The 14,338-nt window shown below is 51.5% G+C and overlaps 5 protein-coding genes across 5 annotated transcripts; 4 read left to right on the forward strand and 1 right to left on the reverse strand.

Moving 5' to 3' along the window:
- Window positions 1–2,357: 2,357 nt before the first annotated feature.
- NFIA_071250 (ESCO family N-acetyltransferase) lies at window positions 2,358–3,533 on the forward strand (the record flags this gene model as incomplete). Its single annotated transcript, XM_001263850.1, has 1 exon — window positions 2,358–3,533. The coding sequence occupies one exon, from the start codon at window positions 2,358–2,360 to the stop codon at window positions 3,531–3,533; it is 1,176 nt and encodes a 391-aa protein (XP_001263851.1).
- A 645-nt stretch (window positions 3,534–4,178) lies between these two features.
- NFIA_071260 (uncharacterized protein) lies at window positions 4,179–5,690 on the forward strand (the record flags this gene model as incomplete). The annotated part of the gene is made up of 1 exon (XM_001263851.1): window positions 4,179–5,690. The coding sequence occupies one exon, from the start codon at window positions 4,179–4,181 to the stop codon at window positions 5,688–5,690; it is 1,512 nt and encodes a 503-aa protein (XP_001263852.1).
- Window positions 5,691–6,663: 973 nt separating this feature from the next.
- On the forward strand, window positions 6,664–7,646 carry NFIA_071270 (uncharacterized protein; the record flags this gene model as incomplete). Its single annotated transcript, XM_001263852.1, has 2 exons — window positions 6,664–6,734; window positions 6,845–7,646. The coding sequence occupies 2 exons, from the start codon at window positions 6,664–6,666 to the stop codon at window positions 7,644–7,646; spliced, it is 873 nt and encodes a 290-aa protein (XP_001263853.1).
- A 1,091-nt stretch (window positions 7,647–8,737) lies between these two features.
- Window positions 8,738–11,134, forward strand: NFIA_071280 (translation initiation factor 2A; the record flags this gene model as incomplete). The annotated part of the gene is made up of 6 exons (XM_001263853.1): window positions 8,738–8,762; window positions 8,856–8,925; window positions 8,989–9,060; window positions 9,123–9,546; window positions 9,618–9,846; window positions 9,903–11,134. 6 exons carry the CDS (start codon window positions 8,738–8,740, stop codon window positions 11,132–11,134), a joined length of 2,052 nt encoding a protein of 683 aa, XP_001263854.1.
- A 958-nt stretch (window positions 11,135–12,092) lies between these two features.
- Window positions 12,093–14,116, reverse strand: NFIA_071290 (uncharacterized protein; the record flags this gene model as incomplete). The annotated part of the gene is made up of 2 exons (XM_001263854.1): window positions 12,093–13,992; window positions 14,058–14,116. 2 exons carry the CDS (start codon window positions 14,114–14,116, stop codon window positions 12,093–12,095), a joined length of 1,959 nt encoding a protein of 652 aa, XP_001263855.1.
- Window positions 14,117–14,338: the final 222 nt, after the last annotated feature.

Raw genomic sequence — 14,338 nt, forward strand, 5'->3', positions numbered from 1 at the left:
GCTTGCCTACTGCATAGGATATTATGTGGAAAAGACCGACGGGCATCAAATCGGAGACGACATCTGTTCCATTGATTCGAAGCCGTCTATCCCTCAAAACTCTCGGGTAGTGGCGGCTTCAAAGCTCTAGCACTCCGTCTTCCAGCGGAAAAGAATCGAGATATTAGCAGTTTGGATCATAGTTATTGATCTGACTGATCGTAGCACAAATGGTCAACATTTGACATCACTCCCTGTCCCCATACAGCCATTAACGATAGTGGGAAGCAAGACTGACTGATGCTGCAGATGCCGGTTGGATGCATGTCAATGTCGTCCTACCTTCTTGTGCCTCCTCGAAATGGGAAACGCGAAAGTCAGATGCATGTTCAGAAGGTAGTCGTACGAAACGAACACCCTGTAGTCAGCAACTTTTTCGAACAATCAATGTATGGATTGTTGTTGCTCTTGCCTACCTCGAGTTACATCTGCCTGATCCCGTCAAATCCAAGATCCCTTTCAGCGATGCTTCTAATCCGTATGAGATGAGACTTTGTTCACCTGTAGGGCATTCGGTTCTATCATCTTAAATAAGTAGTCGCCAGAAAGACAGATGGGCCACATCACGATGCGGAAAAGGCAAGGCGCAATTCCGTACACCTCTCTCGTAAACCGCCAGTAAAAATCGTGGCTCGTGAGCTGTCCCAGCAGTAAGGGCATAGGTGAGGCTGGGAACCTGCGACACCTTGTGTACCAAAGCCGCAGACGATCTATGATCCCCAACCAAGCGAAGAGCACGTACGGAAAGGAATGAATGATGTCTGGTATGCTGTCACTTGCCATCCCAAGGTTGCCGATCAACCCTTCGATATACAATCAGAAATCAAAACGGGTTGGGGTTATGTAGGAAGGCACGGCAAGCAAAACAAGGAAGTACACACCTATCACGCCAATAGTACGTAGTACCAATCTGGAGTTGTCAATTGTCGACAGTGGTGGTATTGAACCTAGCAAAGCAAGGTATCTATCCATGGAGTAGCCAAAATAGCTCCCCCTACTGATGAGTGGCCCTGAAACTCCTCCAGCCAGGTATGACGATTGTGGTTGGTGGCCGCCATAGGCTGTCATGCTTTCAGGAGGCAAATTCAGCCCACGAGAAGGATACCCAGGTAACTAGTACGGAGTACATCCCTATTATTATTGGTATAGGAGGCAGAAGGCAAAACCTTATGGAAATGAGGCCATGCCACTAGCTAAATCACCATTAGATACCTACCTACCAGCTGCTGCTCCTTTTCTCTTCCTAACCCCGGTGTCCCACGATCTTCAGCTGCCCAAAAGCCAACAGTGAGCATCCATTATCCACTTGTGTTCACTGTTAATAATTTTCATATCATATTAATATCATCATCACTGCCCCTCCGTGTCCTAGATTAATGGTAGCCTGGAGATCACCTCCGGGAGCTGTTCTCTATATCTTCTACTACTTCCCCTTGAATCTGTCCACACTCCACATACACGGAGTATTAATATCCATCATTCTTCCCGTCCTGTATCCATTTCTGAATTATCGACAAAGCCCTTGTGCGCAACTCCGGGAGACTGTGTCCTTCATCTGAGTCATTCCCATCGTACAGACCCCCCCATGTCTGTCTGTGGCTTAGATTGGTAGCCTCGTGTCCGAAACATTGAAATCCTTTCACATTGCTACGGAGTATCACCAACAGACTTCCGACCGTTTTGATCGAACGAGAATCTAGTCCGCTTTGGTGGCTTTGGTGCCTCTAAGTTACCTAGTGGCCCATTAGTTTCTGTGCTAACCTTACCTCCTTAAGGTATGTGGAACTCTGGAAGCGCAACTGAAGAATGATCCCTGTCAAGCGCCCGAGCGAGTAATATGACTAAATGTGGATTAGCGCCTGAGGCAACGCGTTCCGTCACTCGTCGATCAAGCTTACATACAGAGGTACGTATCTCGACTATTATTTATCGCCGGTTTATTATTATTGTTTCCGCCAAAATCCGCCTGTTGGCTGGAACGAAATATCGCAAATAATCATAATAATAATAAAATCCAGCATAATAATATATTCCTTAGGAAATCATCTCTGCTGCTACTCTTCCTTCACTTTCGCGTTCGCCTCCCATCTGTGCACTCACACACATATGCTCTTGATGTTAGACTCGGTTGAATCAGTGCTCTGAAGAAAAATAAGGGAGATGCCGTGGACGGTAACAAATTCATTCAAGCGGTACGTTTTGCTTTTTTGTCTAGCTTCCCTCTCCTTACCCCTTCACTCACTTTGCTCGGTCATTATTGTCACCATTTACTCTTTGAATCTACTGCCGGTTCTAACTTGTCCAGCTCTAGAGGACTCATGAAAACTTACGGAAGATCTTTATGGCGCGTCTATGATGACGACGATACTGGCCCTGCCGCCAAGAAGCGACGCGTCGAGGCGGGCAACGAGTCCGACGACGCGGAAAACAGTCTTCAATATGCTATTCGCGAGTCATCTGCAGCCATTTTATCGAGTCCGTCGCGCCGCAATTCAGTAGTTCTTTCGGAGGGGACGCAGGACGATGACTTGTCCACGCCTCCGTCATCGCCACCTCCCAGATTGACCCCTCCCCCCGCAAACACGAGAAAACCAACATTTTCGTTTTTGAAGCGCAAGCAATCGTCGACGAAAGATGCGAGCAATGGCACCCCGCTCACGGAAGTCAACTCCAACAGTGTGCGGTCGTCGGTTGATCCCCCCAAGAAGAAGGCGGCGCAGTCGCAACCACCCGTGTTGAAACAGATGCAGATTGATCTGGGCCACGAAGTCAGAAAAACCTGTGCTACTTGTGGGATGGAATACGTGCCCTGCAATGCGGAGGACGCGGCGCTTCACAAAAAGTTTCACGACATGAACTCGACGGGGGTGGATTTGGGGAAGGCTTTTATGAGGGCGAACGCATGCCGCTGGGTTTACGAAGCCACTCGGTTCGACGAAGGTTACGTTGTTATTGTGGACCGCAAGGCTTCTCCGACCGTCAAGAACCAGGCCAAGAAAGTGCTGGAAGTGATCAGCAAGGAGTTATCTGCGCCTGAAATCTCAGATGATGTCTTATGGAGCCAAACGGAGCCGCCAGAACGTCTGCGGAAGAACGGTGCAGAGGAGAAAGTGGATCGCTACAAGGTGTTTCTGCACATGAAGGACAGCCGGTGTGTGGGAGCATGTCTCACTGAGCGTATTTGGGAATCACGGCCCGTGGAGTGCTCGACAGCGGCTCAGAATGGAGCAGATCAGCCGACCGACTCTGCGATTACCGTCCGGGACGAGGTTCACCCCGCTATCGTGGGTATCTCGCGCATTTGGACATCGGGCTCATCTCGAAGGAGAGGAATCGCCATGGACCTTCTTGATTGCGTTGTGACCAACTTTATCTATGGGATGGAGATTCCCAAGGAGCAGGTTGCTTTTAGTCAGCCGACAGAAAGTGGGAAACGTTTAGCACAGGCCTTCTTCGGGCCAGGAGTGCAGTGGCATGTCTACAACGAAAGCTAGAACTGATCACTAGCATGCTGGCACACGAGCGCAAGTGGATACTGATTTGCGTTTTTGAGTCTCTTCTTTCGAATGGGCCAGATGATACCCTTCTTCCTCGGGATGGATGAGCCCGAGTTACCCTTCGTGTCTGTTTGTATAACCTCAGGTGTTTGGGAAGGCGGCCTCTTCCTGTTCTCGATTGTTCAACATGCGCTACGTGCTTCTCTTTTTTTCTATATTCTTTCTGGGTACCCTTGAATATGCGGGTCAGGTATCATTTTCGCAATGTAACATATAGCCTTTTTCTTGGTCGCGTTTTCTTTAACTCTGGTGTTCTACTATATTTCGAGGCAACGGTTGGAGGACAACCGATTACAGACAGAATGCAAACAAGCATCATCAATATGACCATTCATTGAACGAGAAATAATTGATTATATCTACGCACCACACGTGCTTTGCTCATAATCACAAAAGTCCACAGTTTCCCAAGCCGGTTGGCCGTCGCGACCTGTGATGCTGTGCGCTTGCCGGAAGCCGCGCGGATGACCGGCCCTCCATAGCTTAAACGCCGTAGCTGTTGGCATCTCACCTTCCACCCTTTGTGGCTCCCTTCATCCATTCTCCCTGCCCTCATGGTCGGTGGGAGACATTTACTCTGCGATGTCTGGATTAAATCCTTTCCGCCCTAAAAAGCCAGAGCGTGAGGTTCATCCGCCCCTTCCGAATGCTGGGCATGACGGTGTCTGGCCCCCGAGAGGTGTGCCTCGTCTATTATTGCTCTTTGTGTATAAAGTCAACGCTGACGGACTTTTATTAGCAGTGCCTCCTAATCGATCACCATCCTCCGTTTCGACAAACTCATCCTACCCTGCTGCTCGGTTGACTGCCGGATCTCTGACGAATTCGTCCGCTACTCCTCATGGCCATTCCGTGACCCCTCCCGAATCCTCGACGTCAGATGCTGACGACTCTCAAACCTCGGACGATCAGTCACTGCCAGACCCATTCCGGAAAAGTTCGCACATGAGCGACAATGATGTGGATGAGGGGGAGGACCTCAATGATGATACCTGGAAGCCGCCCTATTTTCATCGCTCGACCCCCGCACCTGATCGCCATCACTCAGCTTTCAGCATCGCTCCCCATCCCACGCCGTTGCCCCCAGGAGCTGTAATATCGACTCCCACCGCCCCTCTGGCACCCTCAGGAGGACACAAGAGAACAGACAACAGCAATCGTTTGGGGGCGCTGGAACACCAGAAGAACCCGCGAGAGAATACGATGAATGCGACGCCGAGCGCGCCTGTACCTATATCAGCTCCCCGTGGGATGGCTCATACGGGCAGTGGTACTGCGTGCATCCCTGGACAACATACAGTTGCTCCATCGTCTGAGTTTGAGACTGGCTCGAAGCCTCTTGCGGTGCGTCCGGCAAACCGGGACAAGAAACCTCCACCACCACCTAAAAGTCATCATGGGAAGTTGATCAACCCCAGTCCTCATGCGACCTCCTCTCAGCCCCAGCCGGTACCCCCTCGGCCGACCAAGCGGTTCTCCTACCATGGCACATCCTCTGAGACATCCCTTTCTCTAACACCAGATACACCTCCCAGCAGGTCATCTCAGCCGAGGATTGATTATTTTACTCCACTACATGATAACCCAGCTCCTCAATCAGCAGAAACGCTCAGACGTAGCCAGTCACAGCACAAGCGGCCGCCGACGCCGCCGCTGAGTAGGCGACACAGTCAGATGAGAAGATCCAAAAGCACTATGTCCAGAACAAATCTGTCTCGGCTATCAATGCCAGCTGGAAAGATTGAGGTGAACGCATCTCCTCCTTCGAGCCCAGGTCCTCGAGCTCAGGAGCCCAGGACAGCTCCGCGGATTTCAGATGAGGCAGAACCTGATTCTGGTCAACGTGAGCCGCCATTGTCAAGGCGAGCGTCTCAGGTGAACCCGCTGCCACCACCTCCTCCACCGAGGAGGAACCGAGTTTCCAGCAGTCATAGCAACAGTAGGAGCCAGTCTGCACAGGAGAAGCAGGCAGAGGATGAGGACTTTATCCCTCGTCCGTCGAATGCCAATGACATCTTGGCCGATTTGTCGCGGCTACAGAAAGAAGTGGATGATCTCCGTGGCCACTATGAGAGCCGCAAGGTCAGTCACTAGTGGTTTCACATTTACGATAGACACAGGGTTTTATACATGCACCTGACACGAGGGTCTACTTGCTACACTTGAGCCCATAACGAAGTGAATGATACATTGACTACACTGTGCTTATGCGAGTGACCTCGATGGGGAGACTTGGTATATATGAGTTACGTCAGAGGTAGCCGAGCAACGAGTTATGACTACATAGCGATCATTCCAATACAAGGTGCGAAATACGTCCGTCTTGAACGATGAAACACACCAACCTACTATGTGATGGAAGGAATGTAGTGCATGAAGGCCTTCAATATCAGGCATCAGTACCTGCTACTGGATTTGCACCTGTGATTGGTTGGTGACTTAGATCATTATGATGACGTCAGCTCCCCCTCCTTTCGTCTTCTGCGACCCTCATCCATAAGACAGTAGAAAAAGACGAATATGAGACAATGAGAAGGATATCTAGTCGATTTAGAGAGGTAGAGAGGTTACTATGGAATCGTTGGGGTTCCACAAGAATGCAACAAACTCCACTGTAGCCACTGCTCCTCAATACAACTATTTTTGCTCCATCTAGAATCAGAGCAGCCCGCCTCACTTGACCATATTCTGCCTCACTTCACCTGACTGAGAGTTTCCATCTTCTGCCATAACCCACCTCATCATTCCAGAGCGCTTCCCGTGCATGAACGAAAATCCTTAAGTGATCTTCTCATTGACTGCATCTTGACTATCATATTTTATGCTATCAATCACCTCTGCCAGCATCTCAGTTTGACTCTTTTCTTCTGATTTCCGTCGTTTATCTATCTTATCTGCACGTCTGATTATCGACAAGGAGTCCAACAGTTAGCTGCGCGGCGAACGCATCTCGATTGTTCCAGGCCAGACAGACGTCATCCTCCATCGACTCTACTGTGCTCTGCTCTGCTCAATCTCATTCCTTCTAAAACCAACAATTCCCACACAATAGAAAGACTCTAACAGAATGACGACCCCGACCCTTATAGATCTACCACCCCCGCCCTCGGATCCCGTCACGCCGTCGGACATGGGACCGTAAGAGCATCCCCTTTCCTTTCCCCGTCTACTCCTTTTACGATCTCCCAGATAGTGCATCCCGTGAATAAGAAAAGCGCAATGAATTGACTAGTAATACTGTGCTACAGAGGCACACCAAATTCAGGCACAACCTCCCTCTCTGCACTGTCCACCACCGCTATCAAAGACGGCCATCAGGGCCAGCCTCTACCACACGGGCGACATGCTCACCACTCATCCTCTGCCTCGGCGACCTCTACATCTACCTTGGAGGCCGAGCGAGCCGATCGCATCTCCCGTCTCGCCGGGCTGGAACGTGTCGCAACCGCCCGAGCAGGAGGTGTTCCTCAGTCGAATCTCATGTTCGCGACAGCGCACGGCCCTGGCTACTTTGACAGCGGATCCGGTTTCAAAGAAAGAAGCACTGTGGGCAGTGCCAGCGCCACCGGCAGCGTGGGTGCTCGTACTACATGGGCAAGCGGTAGCGATGCGCTCGACGCGGACAAGATGAGCGAAGACACGAACGACGACGACGAAACCTCTAGCGTGGGAAATATCAGTGAAGGGGACGCGAGCCTGGTTGCATTTGGAGAGGGCGCCAGTACAATCAGTGGCCCGATTTCGCACCCCACTCTCAACCGAATGTCGTCGGGAGGTCGTCCAAGCTCGCTGGGAGCTGGAAGTCCTAGCATGAGCCGAGCGAATCCCCTCACATCGTACCAGCCTGGAGTTGAAGACTCTGCTGCCGTGTCCTCCTCGTTATCTCCTGCGGGATCGAATACGCCGGAACAGATGCATGACGCTCGCATGCTGGACGGGGTAACCTATGACAGTAATGTGGTCGACACGACTGTGAGAACCCCGCGGCTGGCGACGCCGCTCAGCCATGGCCAGTCTGCCAACCGGAACGATGACTCGGGAGACAATTGAGAGGAAAGCAGGATTCAAAAGGAGTGAAAGGGCGTTTACATGGGAGGTTTGTAACTTTTAGCTATGGATCATGGGAGGCATAGTGATGGGAATTTCAGGTTGTGACGGGCGGCCTCAAAGCAGATACCTGGAGAATGAGTATGACTTTTCTGTAGGATAATTGATAGCACGTTGAAATGCTTTTTTCCTTTTCAATCTAGCAGTTAGCAGTATTCAGTATTGGGATAGTTGTTTGTTGTATGGGGTGGGTCGAGAAGAGTCGATCAGTTTTATCCCGATGGCGACATTCACATGGCCACAATAACATCATAATGCCAGCAAGAATCCTCATGAACATCAGCCTCATGTTTGAAGACAGAATAATCCAGGAATAATTCATAGAGAAACTCATAGATTTCTGTAAAAGATGACTTAAACAATCATAAGAACAATAATCAAGCCAAGAACACTCTAGACGGGCAGTTTCGCCGCTGAAGGCCACCACCAAAATTTCTTACTCTTGGTCTGTCCGCGGTCTAAGAACTTCCTCTCTTCTTCTTCTCTTCTTCACCTTCAGTTCCACTCCTCCCACACCTCCTCTCTCCCAACCCTACAGTCTTCTCCAGTCCCGTTCATTGCTGGCATTGACTTGTCAAGCACTGAAGACCTGACAATTTGATTTATTTTCCTCATCCGCTGCCAAGCTCAGCTGCCATCCGCCTTTGTTTTCTTTGTGCGAGATTGCGCCCCAGTGTGTGTCTCTTTTGACTCTGCTCCGTTGCGTCAGACAAACAAGAGCTCGCCTCACGCAAATAGCATCAAGCACATCTAGACCGAGTCGTCCTCGAGTAACTCGATTTTTCCCCGGCTCTGCAACTTGTGGCGTCCCTGCTCTATTGCCGCCTTTGGTCTAGAAAACATACGTCCTGCGCCCATCTGCATCATATTCGTTACACGCAGCACGAGCTAGACCTACTTGAGTCCGTCAGATACTATACACTTCGTTGGAATTTTCGAGACACTGTTACGCGCGCATTAACGTTGCTGTTGTGCATATCGGAAACTTCAAGGCGGGATTTCAGAACCGAGTCGAGAGAATTATTACATCAACAATGGCAGCTCCTCAACAGCTTGCTTGTATGTCTCCCTCCTCGCATTCTTATAGACAAAACAACTTGTCACCTATATTAGGTGCATCCGGAATGTGTGAATAATGCTGACTTGCCGCAGTCCGAACGGTCAAAGGGATTGGCATCTTGGATGCGGCCCCAGTCTATGAGCCTTTGTCGGGGTTTGTAAGGTAGGAACTGCAATTTTCTGCATTTATGCAATGATCCAGGCTAATAGAACTTCTGTTGTGCAGACCTGAGGGGAACCTCCGCTGTAGCGCTTATTCTCCATGCGGCAGATATTTTGCCTGGGCTTCTCCCGAGAGGTATGCGATCATGGCGATTGCCAGAAGATCTTGCAAACGGACTCGCTAACCATCTACTTTAGGGTCACTATTGTCGATCCTTCTGTTGGACAGGTCGTCTCTACGATTTCTGCCGAAAATGTCTTTGAGCTAGGGTTCTCCCCCCTGGGAACCTACCTGATCACTTGGCAGCGACCCTCGAAGGACGCCAACGGAGACGCCGTCAAGAACCTCAAGGTCTGGAAGGTGATTGAGACATCGCCTGAGACCAACGGAGACGAGCATACGGTTGTGGGCAGCTTCGTTCAGAAGTCGCAGACAGGCTGGAACCTCCAGTACACGTTCGATGAGAGCCTGTGCGCTCGCGTCGTCACCAATGAAGTCCAGTTTTTCCAGAGCGACAACCTGTCAAAGGTCTGGAACAAGCTGCGTGTGGAGGGTGTGTCGGACTTTGCCCTCTCCCCCGGCAAGAACAACTCGATTGCTGTCTTTATTCCTGAGCGCAAGGTTCGTTTTTTGATCGTGGGTCTTTCGCAATGATTTACAGCCGACTTACTTGTTTTCTTCTTTTCGTCCAGGGTCAACCAGCAGCGGTCAAGGTGTTCAACGTGCCTCAGTTCGGAGCGCCCATCTCCCAGAAAAGTTTCTTCAAGGGTGACAAAGTCCAGCTCAAGTGGAACAGCAATGGAACGACTCTGCTGGTGCTTGCGCAGACCGAGGTCGATCGCAGCGGCAAGAGTTACTACGGAGAAACAACTCTGTACCTGCTTAGCGCCAATGGTGGCTTTGATTCGCGTGTGGACCTTGGTAAGTCCTTCCGGTGTGTCTTACCCCATCGTACATTTGCTGACTCTGCCGTATAGACAAGGAGGGTCCGATTCACGATGTGTCCTGGAATCCCAACTCCAAGGAATTTGGCGTTGTGTATGGATATATGCCAGCGAAAACCACCATCTTCAACTTCCGGGGTGTGGCCAAGCACAGTTTCCCTCTGGCACCTCGCAATACCATCCTGTTCTCTCCCCATGGACGTTTCGTATTGGTAGCTGGCTTCGGTAACTTGGCCGGACAGATGGACATTTACGACTTGGACAAGAACTACAACAAGGTGGCGACCGTTGAAGCGTCGAATGCCAGTGTCTGCGAATGGTCGCCGGATGGACAGTTTATTTTGACGGCTACCACCAGCCCGCGCCTTCGGGTGGATAACGGCATCCGGATCTGGCACGTCAGCGGTGGATTGATGTACAACGAGGATATGAATGAGCTGTACGAAGTCGTCTGGAGGCCCCAGTCGACCACCCAGCACCCGCTGGGCGACCCCTTCCAGACTCTCCCCACACCCCACCCGTCCGCCCTCGCCTACCTGAGCACCAAGAAAGCGCCCGCAAAGCCGGTCGGCGCCTACCGTCCCCCGGGCGCCCGTGGCCAGGTCACACCTCTCGCGTTCAAGCGCGAAGATGAGGGCGGCGCAGCCTACGTCCGGGATGGCGCTAGCGGTGGCAGCGCGCTGAACGGATTTGGCAAGCCCCGCAGACGCGAGGTGCCTGGCGCAGAGCCGGTCGAGGAATACCTGCCTCCTGGAGCCGCTCCCGGAGGAGGTGTCGCTCTGCCACCCGGAGCTGACCAGGAGAAGCTCTCCAGGTCGGCAGCGAAGAACAAGAAGAAGCGTGAAGCCAAGAAGCAGCAGCAGCAGGATGGTCTGGCTCCCCCAGCACACGGCGGCCAGTCTGGACAGAGCCCCGACCGTCGCGGCCACGAGCGAAGCCGGTCCAAGGGCCAGAACGGCCACGTTGACGGCAATGCCCGCCGCAACGGCCACCAAGCTAACGGCGCATCACAGTCGGCCAAAACAAAACCCGCCGAGGCGCCTGCACCCGCCCCAGCCCCCGCCGCCCCCGCCGCTGCAGACGCCGCCGCGAACCCTACCGCGCAAGATAAGAAGATTCGAGGACTTCTGAAGAAGATCCGGGCGATCGAGGAGCTGAAAATGCGACTTGCGGGTGGGGAGAAGCTGGAGGATACGCAGGTGAAGAAGATCCAGACCGAGGACTCGGTGCGCAAGGAACTCGAGGCTTTGGGATACAACGGATAAGCGGCCTATTAGTCTTTCCTTCAGGAAGCGGAATGCAATATGAGCTAGAGGCGGTCACTTGCGCCTTACTCGGTGTCTTGGACGTGCGATGTCTATATGGAAATATCTCCGCCATATTTCCTCCACATGTTTGGGTTGTAAATAAGGTCGACTGTGACTTGGCTTTCTTTCTTCATATGTATTACGCTTTGGAATGGCTATATGCAGGAAATGGCAAGGAAGGAATGTACATTGAAAGAGCATTCTCGCTGACATCTCAAAATCTTGTCAAGTCACTACCTGAGGCGCACTGATAGATTCGATTAGAGGAATTTGGAAGAGAATGAAATTCAGCAACATTTGGAGAGGTACTTCTACTTCTAGCTATACTCTTAGTCATATCTGTAAATCCTACGTTTAAATGTCCCAACCGAAATAAACCCCCGTTTCCTAGTCTTCGTTCACCCTTCAAGTCTGCCCAGCTGCCCTTCCGCCGACGCTGACACTGATGTAGACTTGTCCGAAGATCGAACGAGAAGATCAGAACCGATCAACGCCATCCAATCTTCTCCGCAAGGGAGGACAGATCAGCATCATTGCCTGCGGAATAACAGACTGGAAGAATCAGACCATCCAGATGAGGAAGCGACGACAGAAGTCCTCGATAGAAAAATAGTCGTCATGGATGCGAAAACAGGGGTCCCAGCGAACCGGTTCGGATGGGGGGATTCTTGGCTTGATGTCTCGCATCTGATACAGAGCTTATCCCGTCGCGAAAACGGGATTTCAAGGCATGGTCCTCGCCTTGCGCTCCACCTTGCAGCGCGAATTTTGTCGACTTTGAAGGCATGATGACCTTTCAGTAAGAAGGAAGAAAGAAAGAACAAAGGTGCAAAACTACATTTATCATCAGTGGGATTATTCTCGCGTAGGAAGTAGTGGGTATCTCTGTTTGGAATTTCATGTTAAATTCGAAGCTTCAAGCGAAGATGCGTGCTCGTTTGATTGGACTTCCCATTCGCATTGATCGGTTGCCGCTGGCCATGCCACTCAGAAGGCGGTCCATTCCATCCACATCCAGCACTCCCCTGCGGAGCATGAGCTGATCGGCCTCGGTGGTTGCTTCTTCGCTGGTTGACTGCCGAGAGACCGGAATCTCTTCGGTTTCGGTCAGCTTTGGCGCAAGTATGATGATGCGATGCTCTGATGTGATGAGGATATCAAAGCCCTGACGCTCCGTGTCCCGAGAACGGCGAGCTGCTGCAGGAAGATGACCGATGCCAGTAAAGTTCTCTCCCATCAGGTGAATGTCCTGAATAGGTGAAACTCTGCAGCGGTTCGATGCGTCAAAAGTGCCACTGGCTTTAATGGCGTTGCGCCACAGGGAGAGTAGACTGGGGATCACAGCACTCTGAGTGCCATGTCGTAGCAATACTGACTCGTCAGGCAGCGCGTCTCTCAGCGAACTCGTCTGGTACACCGAAATCTCTCCGCATAAAGACGGGGTGGGTGTGCCAAGTGTGCCTTTCAACAGAGTATCTTCCCGCACACGCTTGGTGGAGGGAGTCATGGGCGCAAATTTCGGCCGCGGCTTAACGGGGGACTCGTTGCTGTCGCCCTTGTTTCGTCCTGTCATCCGACTCACAATCCTACCACTCACGGAAAACGCGGTCAGCGAACCGCCAGTCACACCCTGTATGCTGGACTGTCGTTGAAGAGGCCCCTTAGTACTGCCCGGGCCCGCTCCCTCAAGATCCCACACACCCCATTCGCCATCCGCCATCAGCACCATAATGGCTCGTCCGCCGAGCACCCATTCGGCATCAATAATGGTCTTTCGCCGCGCCAACCCAGAAGGCGATTGTTCGAATCCAGGGTAGAGGCTGATCAGCCACCTTCCCCCAGTTTCGGCCTTTTCAAAATCACTCTGAGGCCCCGATGCCCTTCTAGACACTTTTGCAGGTTTTCTGGAGAAGCAAGAATAGACCTTCACGCACCCGCTGTGGAAGGCGACTAGTAGGGTTGAGTGACGAAGAGCTGGAAAAGTCGACGGATTGAAAGAGATGTTCTTCGCCGGCGCGGGCAGATAGACTCGTCTAGAGACAATCTCATCGTCGTACAATCTATCCTCCACAATGGGAATCCGATGTATTAAGAGAAGACCGGATGCTTCCGCAGAGTGAGTCGCCACCAGAAGATCCCATCGCTCACTGTCCTGAAAATCAGACTTGGTTGGAGACATAGTGACATCCTCATCTGAATCGATCTCCTGACAAGTAAAACTGATACTGACTCCCCTTGGAATTTCCTGGTGAGACACTCCACCGGATATGGAGGCAGTTTGCACTTGCCATGAGGTGAGTTCGGTCTGTGTTGGGTGAGGAGGGATCAAGGGTAGAGTCACAATCCGAGTCGAATAATCAGCGCACACAGCGGAAATCACCATAAGCTTCTTCAGAGCGGGAGGAAAAGGATCAAGTGACGAGCGAGATGTCTCGGGGAGGATGCGAGGCACTGCCAATTCAAGGACTCTGCTGCCAAGAGGTACGTCAATCTGACGGAGGATATCCTCGAATGGAAAGGCAGAGTCGACCTCAGTTTCGTCTTCTTCGAATTCGTAGACAGGACCTTCTTCCTTGGGTGTCTCTGCTGCGCTCTCATCGTCGGAATCGATGATCATGACCGCATCGTCATTGCTACTGTTTCCTCTGGCGGGTTTGGCGGCTTTTTGAGTGAATGGTTTAAGTGCAGAGAAGCGTTTGCCACCTCTCCAAATCACTTTCAGACCATTCTCGTAGCCATATACGATGATGGATGAACCATTGGGGGCGAGGATCGGATATGCTTTCGCCGCATGAACGCGCTGAGGGAGTTGATAACTAGAAGCGTAACGCCTGGCATTAGAATCAGTCTCTTTGGAAATCAAGGAGCACGAGCATAGTACCTCAGCTGCAGCCCGTCATCCCTCAGCTTGACCAATGGTCTGGTTGGGAAGGATGGCATCTTGCCACAAGGTAAAGGCAAGTCTGGTTCAGCCACAGTAGTTTGGCTTGTCAGATAAATTATCCGAAGTTGGTAGACGATAGTAGCTTGATTCGGAAGAGAGGAAAAGAGAAGGTGTAAAATCCGGTCTGGAGGACAGAAGAGAAGGAAGAATGAGGATGAGGGAGGTGGTTGTAATGTGGTGTTTTGTGTTTTGTCTCCGCGGCAGAAAATACTCATGAT

This window comes from Aspergillus fischeri, genomic scaffold, assembly GCF_000149645.3.
Source record: "Aspergillus fischeri NRRL 181 1099437636252 genomic scaffold, whole genome shotgun sequence".
NCBI classification, from domain to species: domain Eukaryota; kingdom Fungi; phylum Ascomycota; class Eurotiomycetes; order Eurotiales; family Aspergillaceae; genus Aspergillus; species Aspergillus fischeri.